At 35.7% G+C, this 21825-nt stretch overlaps 2 protein-coding genes across 3 annotated transcripts in view; one reads left to right on the forward strand and one right to left on the reverse strand.

The window, feature by feature from the left end:
• Window positions 1–21825, forward strand: part of LOC114662582 (NADH-cytochrome b5 reductase 3-like) — a 1047486-nt gene that overhangs the window by 764070 nt on the left and 261591 nt on the right. The window lies entirely within an intron of this gene.
• polr3b (polymerase (RNA) III (DNA directed) polypeptide B) overlaps window positions 1–21825 on the reverse strand; it is a 201292-nt gene that overhangs the window by 11406 nt on the left and 168061 nt on the right. The window contains 2 exon segments of the mRNA XM_028816094.2: window positions 4399–4565; window positions 5009–5112. Of these exon segments, the coding sequence (XP_028671927.2) occupies window positions 4399–4565; window positions 5009–5112 (271 nt within the window).

Raw genomic sequence — 21825 nt, forward strand, 5'->3', positions numbered from 1 at the left:
GCATCTGTTCACGACCACACACTCAGGTGATGAACAAGCCAGTTTCCCTTCCGGTTCGTACGCGCCGATGATTTCCGCACGTGTTCAGTCTCTCCCTGGGCATTCGCTGTGAACTCTTTGTGCTCTATTTCGTTTCCCTTCCGGTTTGTACGCGCCGATGATTTACGCACATGTTCAGTCCCTCCCTGTAGAGTACATTGTTCTCGGTCAGACGTGCACCGCGCAGAGGGACTTTACCTGAAAACTGTAATCTCCTCTCCACCAAGTTCCTCCTCACTTCCTTCATGCCAGAACTGGACTCATGCAAGGTTAGTTTTCTTGGTTGTTTATGGTTAGTTTTTGTATAAATTAAGGATTTTTCAAATGTTCATTTTTTTCCCTGTGCTTAAAACTCATTTAAAAAAAAGTGTTTACAGCGAGGGGTTCGTAAGGCTGTAGCGTGAACTCTTGCAATGTTAGTTTTCTCTGTTCAAGGTTTTCTCAATGTTATTCAATGTTTTTACATTTAGTTTACTATTACACTGTACATTCTATGGTATAATCAACTATTTTTGTGCTTAAAAAAATCTTTAAAAGAATATATTTACATACAGTTTGTATGGTCCGGAATGGATTAATTGTATTTACATACAATCCTATAGGGGAAATTACTTCGGGTCACGACCAAATCGGGTTGCGACTAGAGTTTTGGAATTAATTACGGTCGTGACCCAAGGTTCCACTGTAATTGGCTAACATAAAAACAACATTATGCTCTCTGTTAACTTAACTATACTTATGGGTGTGTTACTCAGGAAACTACAAATTCAGAATCATATCAAAATATTCTGAAGGAAAAGATCAGACTCTCTCCATGAAATATGAAAGTAATCAATCATACATTCTCCAAATCCATTGATGAACAGATAAAAAGCAAGAAAAGTTGTTTTGGAACTGCTCAAGGACATATATCATTTTAATAGAGAGGAAGTGGCACGGCTGAGTCTGTGCCATTCTTGAAAGACAGAAAAAAATGTTCGGCAGTTGATGAAGAAATATGCTGATGCAAATGCAGAAAAGGCAAAAAGTTCTCATTGCACATCTGAGTAAGCAATTCTTTTCTACTGCTTTAATTTCTGTCTATCTATTAGAGCATCACATGAGACCACCACACTAATTTCTATAAAACATTGCAGTTATTTCCGGTATACTCTAAGCAGGCTAATAAAATGTTAGATTTTTTTACATATAAATATCTAGAAAAAAACAAAAACTGAGACAACCTCACTAAAAGCTGCCATTACCAGCTGAAGCAATACTAAATTAATGATATCCGCTAGACTGCAGCAACAGGTCAATAGTGTGCCTTATTGAAATTTCTCAGAAGGAATGTCATTTTGTTTATTTACAATCTATTTTATCTTATACCTTATTTTTGTTGTTAAATATACCATAGAAACAATTGAATTTCTGCTTCTCGGTCTGTTCAAACATCACACAAAAACCAATGCAGCTATTTCTACAAAAGTTTGCAGTTATTTCTAGCATAGTCTAACTCTTAAAATAGGCTAAAACAATTTTAGATTTTCTATATATCCATATCTATAAAAAATTAAAATTGAGACATCTTCACTAATAGTTACCATTTTTGCTGGACCTCTATGTATTTTAATTTCATTATCTCCTGAACACAACGTGATACTGATGTGATTTCAACTTGAAGAGTCAGAAATGATTGCATAACAAAACTTCAACAATCTAACTGTTTATGCTGGCCAAAAAATTTGATAATTTTTTAATAAATAACCATGTTGCAAAAGAACATGATTTTTACATTTGTTGTACAATAACTCTTTAATGAATGATTGTTTTAAGGAAAGCATTCTCTCTTTTCTGAATGTTTATGACAAATAAAAAAGTCATATTCAATCTTTGCCTTAAGCAAATAATAGGCAAGCAAATGACCCATTTGCAATGAACTGGAGTAACAAGTCTTTTGAAATGGCGGGAATGACAGGAGACAGACACTTTCTGGGGATACACTAGGAGCATTCCTCAGGGATGAGAAGAGTGTGATCCGATCAACCTTTATTTGTCTCTCAGCAATCGAGCTGTATTTTACAATGGTGGTGAATTCTATATGATCTATAACTTTTCAATATTATGACTGAACTACAGTGATCCCTCGCTATATCGCGCTTCGCCTTTCGCGGCTTCACTCTATCGCGGATTTTATATGTAAGCATATTTAAATATATATCGCAGATTTTTTGCTGGTTCGCGGATTTTTGCGGACAATGGGTCTTTTAATTTCTGGTACATGCTTTCTCAGTTGGTTTGCCCAGTTGATTTCATACAAGGGACGCTATTGGCAGATGGCTGAGAAGCTACCCAACTTACTTTTCTCTTTCTCTCTCTTGCCCTTTCTCTGATCCTGACGTAGGGGGTGTGACAAGGGGGGCTGTTCACACACCTAGACGATACGGACGCTCGTCTAAAAATGCTGAAAGATTACCTTCACGTTGCTACCTTCTGTGCAGCTGCTTAGTGAAGCAACATGCTGCGCGGTGCTTCGCATACTTAAAAGCTCGAAGGGCACGTATTGATTTTTGCATGATTGTTTTTCTCTGTCTCTCTCTCTCTATCTCTCTCTCTCTCTCTCTCCCTGCTCCTGACGGAGGGGGTGTGAGCTGCCGCCTTCAACAGCTTTGTGCCGCGGTGCTTCGCATACTTAAAAGCTAAACAGCCCTATTGATTTGTTTGCTGTCTCTGTCTTTATGACAGTCTCTGCTCCTGATGCACACTCCTTTGAAGAGGAAGATATGTTTGCATTCTTTTAATTGTGAGACAGAACTGTCATCTCTGTCTTGTCATGGAGCACAGTTTAAACTTTTGAAAAAGTGACAAATGTTTGTTTGCAGTGTTTGAATAACGTTCCTGTCTCTCTACAACCTCCTGTGTTTCTGCGCAAATCTGTGACCCAAGCATGACAATATAAAAATAACCATATAAACATATGGTTTCTACTTCGCGGATTTTCTTATTTCGCGGGTGGCTCTGGAACGCAACCCTCGCGATGGAGGAGGGATTACTGTATTAAGTTATTACTACTGTTCTACAAATGTTTCTTTGCTGCATTACTTCTGTTTCTCAAAAGCTTACACTTTACTGCAAAGTAAAATTTCACAAGGGCTTAGTAAGCTGAGAAGCACTAAAAACTAAATAATACTGAAAAAATATATCTTTGTACTGTGATAAGGAGATCATAACAATCAGATCTGTTTTTTATTTATTTTATGCATGCAACATTTTGTCACTCTTTAGGGTGAAGCCAGTAGAACAGCTAGTATTAAATAAAATACAATCTGAAACAGATATTAAAGTATTGTAATGACTACATATTCTCTTTTTATCATCATGAGGAAAAATTAAGATGAGAACTTTCAGAACATAAATAAATCAAAAGTTCTAGCTCACTTTCCACAATTGAGATCAGAACTGTGCACATAAAAAATAACATTTAGTCAAGAATATACTTCATCCACCCATCACCATCTACTCAAATCAGGTCAGTGGGAAGCCAGCAACTATCTCTGTAACACTGGGCAGAAAGGAAATATCTCTGGACAGGTAAGAATGAATGTTAATGTACAGTAATCAATTGCCGTGCACAAAACAGTACATTCCAAAACAGGATTTAATCAGTGAAGTACCAGCCCATTATAAACACACAAAAATTGTGAATAAACATATTTAAAAAGTTTTGCTATTAACTGAACAAAAAAGTCCAGTTTTAATTAATTTTAAAAAAATGGAAGCATGTAATATAGCTGTAATTAAACAAATGAGCTCCTCAAAAACAAGCAATTAAAGCCACATACAGTATGAACAAATAATTCTAATGTGCACTACTGTCTCTCTAGAAACAGTAGCTTGCTATGGAATGCATATTGTTGAACACAGGTAACTGTGTTTTTATTTTTTGTTTTGATGATAAATATTCCATTTAAAATTGCAAAAACTGTGTGGTATAGGTTCAAAAAACTAATAAACCATAAAACATTTACATCAATGTAGTTCTCTGTCATTGAATATTATTCTTAAATAAAAACAGTAAACCACAGTGGTTGACTATATTCTCAGCCTGGAGTATTTCCACTGTCTGCTCAACATTCTTGTTTAAATTGCTGGCACAATTTTTGTTTTAACTTAAAATTGTGCTAATTACAACAACTGATATTTGTTTTTTCATGAAGTTCAATGACTTTCATATAAAGAAACCTTTCAGTACTTATCTTTTATCTTATTACTTCAGTACTTATTCATTCCTGCACTTTTCATATAACAAAGCACTCAGAAAGAATTAGGGTTTCTCACTGCCATCCTTATGAACCTAGATGAAATCAAATGTTCTCCTACCCTGTAATGCCAGATGTTACATAATCTTTCCCCAAGTAATTGTAGCCATAGTGAATGAGATCTTCACAGACATCCTTAACTTTACTGCCTCCAAACGCTGTACCATAATGAAATCTTCCATCCAGGACACCTGCTTTGCCTGCCAGCAGCTCAATTAGCTTACCAACCTGAAAAGTGATAACATTTTTCACATACCGGTATTTAAAAATGAACAGAAATACCATTAGATAGCTATTATTTTAAAATTAAATATAATGACTTATTCTTTTAGCAAGAATTCAAACTGTATTAAAAATGTACATAACATAAATCAAATTATGGTGATATATAAATAAATCTTCAAAATAATGTCAACTATTTGCTGATTGTTTACTCAAGGCATCATAACATTAAATACTCTATGTGAATAACATAATATTTTATTAATCACTTGCAGTTTACTTTTAATCATTAAATGTGCATAAAACACATGAATGAGCTCAAAGTTCAAGTTTGTTTTTTGTCTCTTTAAAAAGCTTCAAAAGATTAACCAAATAGTTCATAACTAAGGTACAAGAAATTGTTTTTTTTACATAAAGCAGATAGTTCTTGTCTAAAGTAACAAGCTTACCGTCATACGTGAAGGGTAACCATGAGGATTCATTATAATATCTGGGCAGATCCCAGAATCACAAAAAGGCATGTCTTCTTGGGGAACAATCAAACCACACACACCTGTGGAATAAAGTAGAAAAAAAAGTTAATCATGCAAAATTACTTATTTTTTTTTTATAAAACAGTGCCATCTAACAATACAAATAATGTTTTACACAATAATAAAACTACACAAATACATAACATAAAGGGAAGGTTACAAGAATAGCAAACTAAATTTAGCATACAGAAAGTGTCAAATTCAGAAGCTTTACTTCATCCAGTATTATTTCTTCTTAAGGCTTCCTATGTCTCTGTACATCTTAAACAATTTAAAAATATTATTTTTAGTCTTATTATACTTTAACAAATGTCAAATAAACTGCAGAAGGCAGGGAAATGCTTTGCTACAAATATAAATGTGCATGTTAAACTTGGAAAATTAACACAAAACAACTCAAAATTTGAATAAATAATGGACAAAATAACTTTGAGCTGGGCGGTATTTTAAAATCTTCAACATTTCAAGCTTAAAAAAATAAAATTGAGCTAACCTTACTTAGGTGGACAGTCCCCTTTAATACACATCAAAAGATGTAAAAAATGTAGGTTCCCATAGAAGACAGCCACTGTGTTGTTTGTTTTGTGTGGAAATGAATGATAAAAGAGCCATGAAATCGACAGAGAAAAGCAGAACAACAGAGAGGACCCTGAGCTCTCCATCACAGCCAGCTCTCCCCACTGCTGACTAAGTGAACAATAGACTCCACACACCCAACTGCAGATCTCACACAGCTGTGCATTTGATTATACAGAGGGGAGGCTAGTGACACAAGTAAATAATTAACTTATTCTGGTCGGCTGAGTGTGATTATTAAAGAAGTCATAGCTGAAAGAATTTAATAAAAGTTAAATAAAATAGCAAAGGAGAAACAAGTTATTAATTGTTTCAAGTTAATTTGCATCTTTCTAAAAAATTCAGAAGTAAATAACATTACTTTAAAGAAAAAACGGCATGGGTTATTTCTACATTGTAAAATACAATTCTTAAAAAAGGTCATTAAATGATATAACCTACATTGACATTTCACTCACAAGCTTGAGTCTGTGGAAAATAAAATATATTAACATTTAGAAAATTGTCTTGAATATTCAATCCCTCTTGGTATATACAGTCATTTTTCTTAATTTTTGTTCCTGTAAATTATTTTTACAGAAAAACAAATTTTTCCTTCACTTTGACAAGTCTTGGCATGTTTAATATTTTTTAAAGCTTACAAAACATATATATTAATGTGTAAACAGAGAAGCGCTAAACGTTATATAAAAAAAAAAAAACTCAGCATTTTGTCAAATTATCCAAACAGTTATATAAAGAAAGATTCTAAGAAGTATGGTATGAGTACTGCAGGATGTTACTAAAAAATAAAGTGAACCCTACGAAGAAAGAATAAGTGTTAGATTCTGCACAAACTCTAAACCTCATTAGTACAAGAGTAATATAACAATATTATGTCTCTTCAAAAATCAGACATAAGCCTGCAGCTGTGCTAAAGCATTTATGTAATTACTGTATGCTTTAAAGCTAAAGGACTTGTGAAATTCAGTTGCAAAGCTTCATTTCTGGTATCCCAAAGGTGAATTTAGAAGACTGGTAACAATGTTCATTTAGATCCTCCTCCTTAGTAGTTAATACAAAAAGGTAACGGTAATGAAGCTTTCTAGTGTGACCAAATATGCCCGGTCACTATGTCAGAGAGCTTGCTTTTCCGCTGACTTCAACAACGACAATGCTCCAAACAGCATACCAATTAGGAATCAAAGGGGGGAAAAGGAAAAAAAAAACCTTTTTGTTTCACTGCTATTGATTTTGCAGCATTCATTGAAAAGTATTTGTGGGAAATAATGAAAGGTTTTTATTCAACAATAATTTATAGGCTGCCAAACTACACCAAGCCTTTCCTGTAGTTACATTTAAATTAAAAGGACACCAATTAAAATTTCTTCATTCAGACCCACAGCTGAAATGCTGAGATCGAAAATGTTTAGAATAGAATGCCACAAATATTAAGATTCACATTCTGAAATAATACTTTTCAAACAAATGCAGTGTTAATAGAAAAAAAAATTAAAAACACTTTATTATCAATAATGGATGGTTTGCTCATGTTATTTGTGCAGTTAAAATTTTATGTAGAATTATTTGGTTATAAAAAAGATTAAGTAGTATTTATGTAGTACCATAATATCACCCTCAAACCTGTCTGATCCATTTCAGTTATGGGGGGCTGAAGTCTATCCTGCCATAACTGGGTCCAATGCAAGAATCAGCCCTAGACAGGGCACCAGTCCACTGCAGGGCTCACTCATGTGTACATGGCATTTAAATAATTTTTAAAAAGTAGCAGTATTCATCACTCATTTCTGAAGAACCCCACTATAGATTATCTGGTTTTGAATAAGTCCCTCACAACATTTCACAGATTTTTTAAGTCAGTTGTGTACTATCTGCATATAACATATCAAATTCCTGCCTCTTATACTTTGTGTTACTCATTTTCAATCTCTCGCTGTTTGAACTTGTGTTGACTAATTGCCATTTTGTCCTCACAGTTATTCTAGATAGGTGGTTTTTGGTTTTCTTAGCTATCTATTTTCTGTGTAATCCCTCTGATTTCCTTTAAGCTAACAAGCTTATAGTTAAAGTACACTCCTATCATATTTCCTTAAATGTATTCTGATGTTGTATGCTGTCTTGGTCAAAGGCATTGGGAAAATACACAATAAAAATAAGTAACAATATGTAATGGTACAACTATTACTAACTTTTTCTGGTATTTAATTATTTCTGAAAAATACACATTGGGGGTATGTGTATATTATCATTAGCTCCTTCAAGCACTTTTGAGTAAACATGTTGGTGAATTAGTTGCCACTAGCCCAATTATTCTTAGTAATATTTGATATCTGCAATCTCCAAATCATGAGCATCTCTTTAAAATTACCTTTCTATCAAGATATATTACTGACCTTCTCCCATAAGAAAACTAAGAAAAATGTGAATTCGTACTTATTAATCTTAATAGACTTCACACCTGATCATTGCCACTTCTTTTAATGCTATAATAATTATTGCTGTTATGTTTTGCTTTAGTGGCAATATTCTTCACCTGCGTCATTTATAAATTTCTCTTTTAACAATTGTGCACGTATGCTCAGAAACTCTGCTATTAATGCTGGCTTTACTTATGTGTTAGAGATCAGCCTTTTCTTTAGTAATTTCACTGTCTCTTTACTAATTCACTATGGAGGTCTGCTACATTTGTTATTTTAATCTACTATATATATATAAAATCCTAAGCCTAAAAGTGCAACGATTTTGTGCAACGATTTTATGTGACATTTTTATGTCAAGTTTTTCGTCATGCTTTAAATCAGGCTTATTTTTAAAACTGCATATATATGCTTGGTATCATTCTTTTCAGAATTTATCAAAGTTTAATGTGATGTTGTTAAGATTTTCAGATTCTTATTCTGTTTTTAAATTATAAACCAAAAAATATCAAGAACTCACATCCCGCAAGATGAGACTTTGTGCCATGAGATTTAACCTCACTCGGGGCCGGAAATAAAATACAAAGAGTAGGACAGTTGCTGTATAGGCTTTCAAATGTTTGAAGCGCCATGCAAGATGCAGATCACGCGGCTCGGCAACAGCAGCAAGCCAGCAGCTGATCGAGCAAAGAGGAGGTTAAAAAAAAAAAAAAAGCAACTGTATTTGTTTCCCATTGTATTACTGTTTAAGAGGGGGTTTCAAAGGAGCGGCCGCATCTCCTTGGGGTGAGTTCAGCCCCCTCATCACAATGTGAGCGGCTGAGACACTAAGTGGCTGGCGCGTAGCGCAGGCCGGGGAGGTTGGCGAGCGAAGTGAGCAGGGGGTGAACCCCCTAGTTTTAAGTATAAATTTATTAATTATTGTGTAAAGTACAGTTTTAAACTTACCTCACCAATCTGTGCAAATTGAATTTAAATTTTATTTTATTAAAAATACCGCAAAAGGTATTCTTCTTTTTCTTAACAAGTCTTAGTTTTATCATCTTAAGCTGCAATACCCAGTAAAACATGTTCCAAAAAGAAAAAATCCACCATTTGAATTTAGAGGCTGGTCCAGGGGCACTTTATCAAAAGAGTGAAAGCACTCAAAAATTCTGACTTGGAAACCATAATTTGGCCTAAATGCAAGGGCAACACCTGAATAGCAACAGAGTCTACTTGAAATTTAAAGACAAATTGTATCACCAAATGCAGAAAAAACAAGTCTGTTGTGAAGAAAATAGAGCATTTACAAATTTCATGACATTTTCCAGTTCATCAAAAAAAAATTAACTTTCAAAATCTTGTACCAGCAAGAATACTAGACATGGCCCCATCTCAACCACTGTATCCAAGTATGTCACTGATTCTTATTTGTACTTTAAAAATCTCTTTTGAGGTCACTGAGAGCTCAAAAGTTAATGTTTCCATTAAACGTGGTTATGCAAGGTCATTACAATCTTCTTTCAATTCTTCAATTCTTTCAAAATAAGACTAAAATCAAAAAGGACCAACTGCACACATCCCTTATAAATGACAAAGTACAATATTATGTATGAAGGAATTTCAAAAAGTAGCTGCGAATATGCACCAGACTTTAGACTCGCAAAACAAGGGTGGAATATTCAGTTCAAAATATTAGTTGGCACTGATTTGGGCTTACTGTGTCAAACTGTCTAAACTGATACAAGTGCTGCTCACTGAATCTCACACTGGCTCAATCACCTTGTGATCGTCTTCTTTGATACACCATATAGATCTGCAATCTGTTGTACTTTCAAGATACATAAAAGAAAGTGTTCCATTGACTCAGCTGGTAACTTCGTCACCTGAACTGTTAGTGTAGCCTACTCCATTGTACCAGTTCTTCGATGTTTTCAAAAATAGCTTCATCGATATCGTAGTCTAAAAGGGCTGCCAACATTGTAATTTCTTCTGATAAATCTTCAATTTTCTCTCTTAAATACTTAACTTCAGTAGAATCTATTTCATCAGCAGTAGTATGATTTTTACTTTCTCATATACTCTACATAGTATAGAGAAAGTATAGGAATCGTGAAAAAATTCGACCTCAAGATTTTGATCAATCTTGACGTTTTAGACCTTCCTGAGATCCAAAAATGCCATTTTTGAAATTATGTGTCTGTGTGTAAAAATGATAACTCGAAAATGCTTTGACCTAGTTTAACAATAACATGTAAACAAAAAGATGTAATGAGAACAATAAGCTGCTACGTCCCCATCGTTTTCCTGGTAATACATTTAATTTTATGATTTTTTTTTTATTTTCACCATCATTATCATAATTAAATGTAGCTAAATACAGTTTAACCTATAGCAACAAATATTATATAATACTATCACTTTTTCTATATTGTTAGGTGACTATAACTCTTTTTACTTTGCACGTAATCTAGGTAATGCATATGTAATCATGAAAAAATTCCACCACCGTTTTCGACCTCCCTAAGTGCAAAAATATCATTTTAATATAAAAGTTGATTATATATAGAGATAAATGATTTGTATCGATATTATCAATTAGTTATAATGAGAAATAAACATATATGATATTTGAGAAATATTGTGCAGCTGGAAGTGGTTCTGATGACTTTTTCAGTATACGAGAAAGTGGAGGAGAGCACACTCCTTATTTTTTTTTTAATTAATTCTTGAGTTATTTTTTATGTCTTAGACTACAATTTTTGTGCAATTCATTAATACCACCTTTTCTAATTATTTCTTTCTACATATTAATTCATTCTGATTAACTTTTTCTATATATGAAGTGTTTACATTGTACATATGCATTTCATTATGTTTGTGGTTCCACTTGCAATGTGAATGCACAAGCCTTTAGCTATCCTGGGAGTGCCTAGGTATTATCCATGAATGCTAGTGGAAGTTGTTGGGAAGAGGAAGGCCTGGCATGGGCAGTTTGGCATGCTGTCACTATGCCCCTCATCAGGAAAAGCAAAACGAAAATGACAATGTTGAGACCAAACAATGTACCTAGGATTTCATATGAACTTGCATTTTGAAATCAAAGTTGCTCAAGGACAGTTATTTTAGGTATGAAGTGTTAACCTAGAAATTCTAATTTACAAATTTATATAGTATACTTAGGTCAAAAGATCACCTCCAAGTCCCAAATAATATGTGTATCCTTGTGTTTTACAACCAAAAATTAATCTAAAGTTTCTAAAGTTATGCTTTTGTTTCCCACCTATCATTTTAAATTGCATTTCTTGATGAACACCAGATCACAATACATAACAAACAGAAAAGTTAGGATATTTTACAGCTCACTTCTAGATTCAAGTATAGTGTAAAAGAGATGATAAAAGGAATTCATTCCAAGTAACTTACTAATATTTAAAGTATAATGGTGGTATATTACAAAGATCACACAGATCAAAGAAAAGATGCTGGCAATTGTATAAATATTAATTGCAAATTATAAGGTAGAATGGATTACATAATCAGCAAACATTTTTAAATAGTCTAGCAACATAATAATACAAGAGTTACCACTAGTAAAAATAGTCTTACCTAACAAAAATGGAGAAGTGTTTAGTACAGAATATTTAAAATTAAATTACACTGATCAATATATTTTAATTATATTTACATCTTCCTTTATTTATTTTTTTGCATTTTGCTGTGTGAGCTCATTTTAAATAAACAATTATGCTCCTCTAATAATCAAATAATCATCATTGTGCCACACTATGTTAGTATTACCCAAGTTATTTGCATTACTACATTTTTACTTTCAATTTCAAATTAATATTAATATGCCGGTTGACTGCCACTGCACTTAGATAATAATGCTGGACAATAAATAAACATAAAAGTAAAGAATAATGATGATTTTTTTCTAATAACAAAAATCAACTGAAAAATAAGTATGAGCTAGGACCATGCAATTTAAGATAAAGTCTTAAGAATATATATAACTTACAAATATATAAGAGTTGCGAATAAAGAGTAAATTATAAACCTATAGTTTTGGATAATTTTACATTAATTTGGTTTCATATTCATTCCTTATAAAATATGTCTAAAACTAAATATATTATTTTTAGACAGGTTATATTTTTATGTTTGTATTAAGAAACACCAGGAATAACCAAATGGTCCAATGATTTAATTTATAATGTTAATGGAATTGTAATAAAATATGTGCAGTCATACCCAGTAAGGAGGTATGTCAAATCAGATCTAAAGTATTTTGAATAACATTTAATGAACTGATTAAAAATGACATATTTATGCATATACACTCCTTGCTGCCATGTGATTTTCTGAGCCCTGATACTGACATAAGCTAAAAAAAAAAATCTGCACAAACAAATTGCTAAAAATAATCACTACTAACTTTTCTAACTGTTGTAAAATTAAAGATGTTTAATAACTTGTCACTAACTTATTTGTCAATGCAATTAAATCACTATTTTAAGAACAAAATATCCACGGATGACTGTAAATGAGCATTAAAAATATTATATTTGAATAAATCTTTACTAGAGACCAAATGAAAAACGAACATGTTAGCTGATACATTGTATACTTCTAAAGCTGCAACTTCTAGTCAGAGGGGATGTTAGACTTCGAAACTACAGTTGCTGATATTGTTGCTGGAGCACGTCAATTTACATGGTTAAAAACTGCTGGTCATGTCAAATTATATGACTGCATGACAACATGATACCCTTTTATCCGAAAGCCAATAATTTGCGGCATGACGGAACCAGGGCTGCACAAAGGTTTTACGGATATGGTGAGTTCAGCCAAAATCTTGTCTCTCTTTTTTTTTTTTCTTTCCATTCAGGTATAAAAACATGAAATCTAAGGCAGAGAAATCTCTCTTCTGATTTTGAGGTCCAAAACACTCACATTCTTTATTCCTCATCACTGCATTTATATGCATTGTATTCCCAAATGAGCACTCATTGTTGGCATTTGTCAGCTCTTTTGCAAATAGAGTCTGACCCTATGACTTAAGACAAAATCAGATTTTGTCAGGGCAAGTTGCAGACCAGTTAGAGTGAGTGCTGGGTATGTAAGAGTACACAACTGGAAGTTATGAGAGCATGCCTTAACTGCCTTAAATTTGCTAAGAATAAGTCTGAAACTGAAAATTGTTTGGAAAGTCATCTTATAAAGCATGGCCTTTATATAATTGTGGCACTGTTACAGGAGAGAGGTAAGTTTAAACATATGGAGTAGTGAAATGAGAGGGAGGAAACACAGTATAATTACATGAGAAGTAGACACTTGACAAGCTACTGTATACTGTATGTAAGAAATGTAAAATGCATGGTTGTCAACTTCAAGGGATATAATTACATAAATCTTGGAACTTGTTTCTGCGCTGCAGTAATGGCCTCATCTGCTCAGGTAGCGATCAATCTACTACTTATCCCATTTATTTTCAGAAATAACTACTGCTCAACCAGCTGTCGAGCTGCTAAGCTGAAATGATCACTTCCAGAGTTGCATAGAGCTGTTTATATATTAAATTTAACTTTGCAATTAGGTGCAAATTAATTTAAAATGTTTCACTGCCTAATAACTCACAGGTGATTAGTTTACCTGCAACTGATACTATATGAATGATGATCATAATAAAGCAGCAGGCTGCACGTAGTGTCAAGAGTTTTAAAATTTTTAAATACATATATAGAGAACATACAAGAAAAGTAGAATTTAATTCTGAATTCCTTTTTCCTTTGACTTTGATTTTTTATCTCCAATTGGCCCGGTTAAAGAGACAGTTTGACTTCCTGGTTTTGCCCCCTTCTTGGGTTATCTTACAATTCATTTCCCATTCCATTTCACCTATTCAGTATACACATTTTCAAGGTGCTAGAACATGCCTGGCATAGTTACTGGAAAACTTATTTCTACATTAAAATATTTGTTTATGTGGTTTTGATTACTGATTTGTGTCTTGCTCTGAGCACATTAATAACTTTGATCTATTTATCAAATAGCTGTGTAAACTACTAATATGCATCTAGAGGGCTGGCAAAAAAAAAAAAAAAACAAAAAAAAAAAACAGAACAGCTACTGGCATCTGTTAGTACAAAATTAATGGAATGAACTATTGAGCCACATCTATGAAACTAAACATTAAAGCCTTCAAGGCTATCAACAATATAGAGAAACATGGGTTTCAGGTATTTCTGAGTTCATTTCATATTGTACAGTTCTTATTTTTCTTCTTTGTTTAATAACATTTTCTTACGTTTTCATGTATGTAGTAACTGTGTGGTTCCTATTTAAGGATGGTCTAAACTGAGACTAGATTTCCCTTTCATTTCAGTTAAAAGTATTGATAGAATTTTGGCATGTTTTTATCATTAACCTAAAATGAAAAGAAAAAAAAAACAACAATTTTTAGTTAGCATTAAGCATACAACTAGCACAAGAAGAATGACTTTTATTAATTCAATAATTAAAATAACTACAAAGCTTCAAAACTCTGGAATAATATAACTTCCAATAACAGAGATATCCCAACAATCTCAGTACAGAGAATGACATTATACAGTACCAGTATACTGTTAAAACATTCTCCTATTAAAACTACTGCTGACTCAGTTTCTATTTTTTTTTTCTTAATTTTATTAATAATTGTGGCATGGGCGTAATGGTGATACAGTGCTTTGTGTTGCTGTTTCAGCTCCAGAAGACTGAATGGGAGTAAGTGCTGGGATGTGTACAAGTGTGCCCTGCAATGCAACAACACCTTTTCCGGGGTTCATTTTGGCCTTGAGCTTAATCATACAGGTCTAGGAACTGAGCTGGACAAAGCGGGATTGATAATGAATGGATGGATGAACAAGTTTAGCAATCATGGGTACCAAGTGCTATCAAGTTTTTGTCATTTTCTTCCTCTTCTAAGTGTCCTGTTATGGTACAGGGTACCTCAATTATTTTGAACTAGGGGGCTTCGCCCCCTGCTCGCTTCGCTCGCCAACCCCTGGCGTTGGGGCATGACAAAGAGTGAGATGTATGATTTAGATATAGTACAGTGTGCAGGTTTGGATGATGCGTATAGAAATAAAAAATAGAGTGTTTGGCATAGAGTAATGTTTTATTGGAATATTTCTTTGTATACAACATTAGTAGTAAAGATGGTGTCTTGTCCTTGAATGAGTCTTCCTTGGCATGGATCATTTATAATTTTAACTTTAACGTCAGATGAACGTCGAACACGTGAGAAGGCAACATAAAGTTGTCCATGTCCAAAAACGCGTTCAGAGAGGTAGATGCCAACCTTGTCCATGGTTTGTCCTTGTTATTTGTTGATGGTCATTGCAAATGCAGGTTTAATGGGGAACTGTCGGCGTTTCAATGTAAAAGGTAATTCTAGGTCAGAACTCGCAAGGTCAATTCTAGGAATGAGAACAGTATTGTTAGCATGTGATCCTCTAAGAACTGTTGCTTGAATAACATTGTGTGTCATGGTGTTGACGACTAACCGTGTGCCATTGCATAAACCCTGTTTAGTGTTAAGGTTTCTTAATAGCATGATTATTGTTCCATTTTTAAGGGTAAGGTTGTGTTGTGGTAATCCGTCCGGGTTAGTCTTGGATCTTGTTCTTTGTCCTTTATCAAGACCAAAGCAATTGTAGTTGCCGCTATACCTTCTGCATTTGCTTTTGTATTCGCCTCCTTTTCAACTTCATGTAGCATTTTTATAGACTTAGCTAATGGGTGATTGTTTATGACATGAGAGACGTTTCTCATTATAAGCTCTGTGCATTGTTTGTTTTCAGGAAGGTTCATGCGTTGATAGATTGCCTCATCTGGATCTAGGATGTAGATTTGTGCATATTTGCGTTGTTGATTTGTTTCAGGGTGCACTGTTCCAATGCGATGCAATATTTGTCCACATATGCGAAAGCAGTATGGGCCATTGCCTTTTGGTGGTGTGATATGTACTCCGGTAGATGCAAAAGCAAATGAGCTATTGTAGGATCTAATGCAGTTCATAAAGTTTTTACTTTCAGGCACATCGTTAGTTAGAACTTCTGTAGATATTCAGGATATGAATGTAAATGAGTCAGTCTAATCTTCCCCTTTTGACAACAACGTGTAAATTCATTATTTGTATTGCCAGTTGTTTCTTCTGGGAAGTTAAGTGAATGACAATGATTGCAAATGACATTCATTAATCCCAATGAATTTTCCTCAATAGTGGATTCATTATTGAAGGCGTTTTCAGCCATTTGGCTTAAGCGTTTAATATGTGTCTGGCGTTGATGTCCGCTACGTGCATGTTTTGCTTTTGGCGTTTGAGTGCCGCGTTGTTGCATGTCCAGTATTTGGGACGCGCTATTTTTTTCTTTTAATTTATTCGCCTCCGCTTTGCGCAAAGTCCATTTCAGTCTACGTCTTGCATTGTTTGTATCGAGCCTTGTCCGTTTTTGTATGTCGGTCATTTGAGCTTTCTCCCTTTCGAGTCTTGCTTACTTTTTTTCTGGCAGTTCATTTGCGCTTTGTACACGTCTGCGTTCATTTATTTTTTCTCTTCGCTCCCTTTTTTGTATGTCTGAGACGCGAGCTCTTTCGTTTTGAAATCGTGCTTGTTTCGATGCAGCACTTTGAGACGCACGCTGTATGTCCCTACGTTCATTTTGTCTGTCTATTTGGGCACGTCTCTGTAACGGTGTTACTTGTGCTTTGCGTTTTTTGATCCGCGACATTTTTTCTCCCAGAGTTTCAGAAGCGCGTTTTATGCTCCGCCGTCTATTTTGTTGTTTCTTTCGTGTTCTTGTGTTTGTTCCTGTTATCCTTTCCGAATCGTTTTGTACCCGTGATCGTGAATTCATGACTTGTTTCTTTCTCAGCATGCGAAATATGGATAAGTAATAAGGAGGATCGCACTCACTGTTAATATGTTTCCTTTTCTGCAGTTGAACGGTTAATAGTGCTTTATTGTAAGGAGATCCACCTATGCTGACACCTATGCTGCCTAGTGTGAAGGTGTTGACGTTCACTTTAGAATATGTGGCTTTGGGTGTCACTTCTTATGGATGTGGACGGGTGGGGGTGAGGATTGTTGTTGCGCGAGCGTCTTCTTTCTTTTTGTGTTCCTGTGTCTTGTTGAATCCCCCTCTTTGTGTGTGTCCCGTCCCTTGCTTGTAGGGTCTGTGGGGTGGTTTTTTGTTCTTTTTTTTTGTGTTCCATGGGCTTGTTGAATCCCCCTCTTGGTGTGTGTCCCGTCCGGTGCCTGTGGGGGGGGGGGGGGGGGTGCCTTTCTGTTGTGCGCGAGCCTCTTTTTTTTTTTTTTTTTTGGGTTTAGTTTTGTGTGCAATGTGTTTTGTGCTTTGCCTGCGTTTGACTACTTTTTTATGTGCCTTTTCCTTTTTTCGGTGCTCGTTGCGCCTCATTTCTTTGACTACTTTTTTCTGTGCTCACTCCTTTTTTCTGTGGTCTTGTCCGCCTCTCTCGGCCCCTCATCCACCTCTCGCGGCTTCTTTTGTCCCCCTCTCGCGGCTCCTTATCCGCCTCTCGCGGACTCTTTTTGCGCCTGCGCAGTACGTCTTTTTGCGGCTACGGCCCATGGCCGGATGTCCCTGCGTCCATCCGGTTTAGCATTCTCGGTTAGTAATATGGATAAGCTGTTCCTCTAGGACAGCTGTGCGCAACCTGTGGCCGTACGGCCGCATGCGGCCGTGGGCAAGGACTTTGGCGGCCGTGGACGTGTATATTAAAGTGTACGTAATGGCGGCCGTGCAGGTGTAGGGTCTCTGGACTCCAGCGAGTAAGGGGTCTCAACGCCGCGGAATCTTTGTCGGCCGGGTCAGTATGGTGACGCCGAAAGCCGGTTGAAATGGGCTGACACCCAGGAGTACATTTGAAGTCACGTGACTAGCAGCTAGCGAATATGGAACTGAGAAGGAAATGGGAGTGTACGCCTGTACGGCCTTGTGGCTAAGTCCATACACTGCCTATCGCCATTAGCAAACGGTCATCATACGATTCGCGTTCTACGTATAAGTCGATAGTTAGTCTTAATCATTAATTTCTATTTAAATATATTCTAATTTTGCCCAATAATGTCTCTGAAAAGGAAAAGAACATTGGCAGAAGAGAAGAGGAGCTTCAATTCCAAATGGGAGCTGGAGTTCTTCATGATGGAGTCAGCAACACATTCTATGATGTGTTTAATCTGCGGTGAAGTTGTGAAGACTGTAAAAAGAGATAATGCAAAGCAGCATTTTCGCCATCACGCGTCACACACATCTGCAAATTTGCAAGGCGAGTCTAGGAAGATCTGTGTAGAGAATTTGAAGAGGCGTTTCCTACAGCAAACATCGGTCATGTCTACTTTCGTAAAGTCTACGAATAATCGAAGTGAAGCATCCTACAGAGTGGCATATCGTCTTGGTGTTGCAGGGAAGCCTTATTCAGATGGGGAACTCGTTAAAGGGTGCATCATGGACGTTGTTAAGTGTATTCATCCTGGTAAAGAAGCTGACTACTCGTCGATCCCTCTCTCGCGTGATACTGTGCAACGCCGACAATTTGATATTGCCCAGCAGTTAAAGCTTTCTATGCTGGCCAAGGTGAATGAGGAGGAAAGTTTGTTTGCACTGGCTGTCGACGAATCAAAGGACATAAAGGACTCGGCGCAGCTGTTAATCTTCGTTCGCTCTCTGTCTCCTACTTTTGAGTTGTGTGAGGATCTTCTCTCCATGGAGACGCTTACTACTCATACTCGTGGAGAAGACATATTTCTTGCAGTGAAGAAAGCCTGCATTCAATCCAGCGTTGATCTGAAAAATCTCCGTGGAATCTGCACAGATGGCGCGCCTGCCATGACCGGTAAGCAACAAGGCCTTGTGGCAAGAATGTCAGATTACTTGTCCAAGGAGCATGGTAATAAACAACTCACCAACCTTCACTGCATCATCCATCAGGAAGCACTCTGTTCAAGATCTGTTGTTTTAGATAATATTCTGAAGGAAGTGAATCGTGTTATCTCGTTTATTCGAGCAAATGCTCTTAACCACCGGCAATTTCTAGAAATTCTACACACGAGTGAATCGTTTGCCGAGGAAATTCCTTATCACACCGACGTTCGTTGGTTGTCTCAGGGAGAAACTTCTCGCCGTGTTCTGCTGTTGCGCAAGGAAATAGTGGAATTTTATTCGATGAAAAACAAGGACTGCCCCTTGCTAAACAATGACTTTCTAACATCTCTGGCGTTTCTGGTTGACTTACTAACGCATGTTAACTATCTCAATCAAAACCTGCAAGGCAAAGCAACAACAGTTTGCCTCATGCACAGAAAAATAAAAGACTTCTGTGACAAATGTCGTCTCCTGAAAAGCCATCTGCAGCAGGGTAATTTCTACCACTTTCCACAACTGACGGCTCTGATTGACAGCAAAGAAGTAAAGCCTGACCAAATTCCTACCGTCCGTTTTTCGGGCACTTTAGACGGGCTGTTGCAGGAATTCGCTAACCGTTTTCAAGATTTCGAAAAGATTTCAGCAACAATAAGACTCGTTGCTTCTCCTCATCTGGTGGAGACAGAGAGTGCACCGTTACATCTACAAATGGAGCTAGTAGAGTTGAAGAACAATGAGCAGCTTGTGAAAAAGTTTACAGAAGAAAGCGACCTGCTGGATACGTGGAAATCAGCAGTAGAATACCCACAACTACGAGAACTGGCCAGGAACATTCTCGTTCTTTTCGGAAGCACTTATTTGTGCGAAGCAGCGTTTTCCAGAATGAAATATCTGAAAAACAAGTACCGAACCCGATTGGTAGACAGCAATCTAGAGTCTGGAATACGGCTAATGGTCTCCAGCGAGTCCCCCTGACTTTGCAAGTCTGTCTGCAAACATGCAAGAGCAAGGAAGCCATTAATGGCGATGTTTTCCAAACTTCCTGAAACAATTGCTGTAAAGGTTTTTTGTCCTATATGACGTTTCGTAGACATTTTTTTACATATGTAGACCAGTAAATTGAATATTGTCAGATATATCATACTCTGTTTTAATGTGTAATCTGTAAATTTTTACATAAATCATAAAACATTGTTAAGTTTACTTGGACTTACTGGCGGCCGTTATTAAAGTAAAAAGTCTGTAGTGTGGCCGTTATTAAAGTAAAAAGTCTGTAGTGCGGCCGTCAATAGCGGAAAGGTTGCGCATGCCTGCTCTAGGATATGGATAAGACCTCAGTTCAAATTTGAGGTTTTGGTATCCTTTGTGAAACAACCTAGACTGAAAACTTTCCTTTATTCAGCCAAAATAATGAAGGCTTAATTTTTCAAATAAATCTTACTCTAGTTTGCAATTTTGTAAGTTTCCTTCTTTATCTCAAGTTTCCTGTAAATAGGCTAAAAGTATGCACTTGGGCATCAAAACCCTTTAAGAACACTAAGGTTTAAAACAAAAGTAATAATAACCTTAATTTAACTCCAGCTGATAGATGCTACCCATCAGTCTGTGCAAAATATAACCTTTTACATATTAATTTATGTTCAATAACAGGAAGTTACCTAAAATATGAATTTTACTTTGGCAGCTACTGAAAGATTTAAGGTATCTGAGCCTCTGTTAAGTTATTATTCAGCATTAGGGATTAAAAGTGAGTCAAGTGAAACAACATTGTCGGTTAGCCAAGTTAGCATTTTGACCTGATCAGCTCGTGCAAAAAGACCTTTGAAAAAAGCCATTCATCAAGTATACATGTGCCTACTAACAACAGAGCAACTATTTAAAATGTGATAGCACTGAGAGATAACCAGAAATTCATTTTATTGTTATTTACTTTGGACATCAAGACCAAATGTAACTATAAGCAATTCCAACCTGTATGCATTCTCAATCTTACACTCTAGTCAACTCCAAAGCAGCAGCCTGTCCCAACTGTCAGCCCTCTCAGACTGACCAACTGGCTCCACCCTACACACTTCAATGAATGCTTTTAGGACACACTGCCAACACATTCTAATCGGTACTTGTCCTTTATTGGTTTAGAAAAATGTCCCTTAATATACCAAGCAAAGTTTTTGCAGGTGCATATCAAAACTGGCAATATCAAATTCTAAACGAATAAATATAATGTAACACAAGGATATGGGGTGTCAATTTTTGATTATATCAATAAATATTGACAAGATTCACATGAATACATTTTTGTGAACCTCATACTGTATATGCCAAATCTAGTAGTACTGAGCAATAACTAATATGAAGGAACTGAAAACAGACTTACATAATATGGGAATAGTTTATAAAAAATAATAAAATGAGAGTAAATGAGTGCAGTATTCTGTTTGTTAAAAGACATAGTTCTCTTTTTCTATACTCATACTAAAAGGATCTGAACTTTCAAAAGGCAAAATGACTTTATGGCAGATTCCAAAGCCATTTTTGACCTTTCTGTTAAGACCATTTAGTTAAGTGAGTAATTAATTCAGAGAGCCAGTTAGCCCTCTGATTAAAACATCACTTGGAGTTTTGGGTATTACTGAAAGACAACAGAGGTTGTACACAGTTTTCCCATGGGTTGGGGCATACTTGGATGTAGTGAATTTGCATAGTCTGGAACTCACAAAGAGTTGATTAATTGAAAACAGCCCCAGAATGTTCGTGAGAGGGGCTATTGTAAAACAATCAGAAGAGAAACTTGACTAAACACACACTACAGAATCAGAAAAAGCTT

The sequence above is a fragment of the Erpetoichthys calabaricus genome, chromosome 1 (assembly GCF_900747795.2).
Source record: "Erpetoichthys calabaricus chromosome 1, fErpCal1.3, whole genome shotgun sequence".
Classification (NCBI taxonomy): Eukaryota; Metazoa; Chordata; class Cladistia; order Polypteriformes; family Polypteridae; genus Erpetoichthys; species Erpetoichthys calabaricus.